The sequence below is a fragment of the Phytophthora parasitica genome (assembly GCF_000247585.1).
Source record: "Phytophthora parasitica INRA-310 unplaced genomic scaffold supercont2.35, whole genome shotgun sequence".
Lineage (NCBI taxonomy): Eukaryota > Oomycota > Peronosporomycetes > Peronosporales > Peronosporaceae > Phytophthora > Phytophthora nicotianae.
In genome coordinates this window covers 3,341-3,985 of record NW_008649021.1, presented here as the reverse complement: position 1 = coordinate 3,985, position 645 = coordinate 3,341, and the positions used below count along the sequence as shown (strand labels likewise).

The window sequence follows — 645 nt, the reverse complement described above, 5'->3', positions numbered from 1 at the left end:
TGGGGAACGAAGCTGAGGACGAAGATAAAGATCTACTGATGACCGACTACAAGACCGATATACTTGGACGGGACTATGTCCTAAGTCTACGTCTGATCGGTCTTCGCCCTAGTCGGAGCCCTAGCGGGTCGTCCATGGGTGAGCCAGCAGCCAAATGAGCACGCCGTGGCCTGCCTCGACCAGAAACGACTCGAAGCGTATCCGCATCACAGCTTTGACACGAGGGAGCAATCGCAAACAGAGTCCGTTTGTGCACTCAAGTATATCCACGTCGAACCTGATTGAAGTCGCGAGTTCTCCTCGGTCGCGACCTCGATCGACCAGCCCTTCCCTGAAAAAGTTTTCTGCTGATCTCAAGGCAGGTGACATCGATTAAGTGTGCTTGATCACCGATGCGGACTCGCCCCCGAAAAGCCTCAACGCGGTAGATGATGGCGATGCGGCTACTCGCCCAGAAAGCGCTGAGCCGATGTTAGAGCATGAAGAACGCTTTGACGCTCAGTCGTGGGAGGTACTCCGCGAGTCTAGTAACCGGGTATAGGAGACTGCTCGTAAGTACGAAGACGTCTTCCCTGATAAGATACCAGCGGCGCTGCCACCCTGCCGTGACGTAAGACATGAGATCGATATCACGCCTTGAACAAA

At 54.3% G+C, this 645-nt stretch overlaps 1 protein-coding gene across 1 annotated transcript; it reads left to right on the top strand.

The window, feature by feature from the left end:
• Positions 1-154: 154 nt before the first annotated feature.
• PPTG_23299 (hypothetical protein) lies at positions 155-376 on the top strand (the record flags this gene model as incomplete). The annotated part of the gene is made up of 1 exon (XM_008909704.1): positions 155-376. One exon carries the CDS (start codon positions 155-157, stop codon positions 374-376), a length of 222 nt encoding a protein of 73 aa, XP_008907952.1.
• Between the last annotated feature and the right edge of the window lie 269 nt (positions 377-645).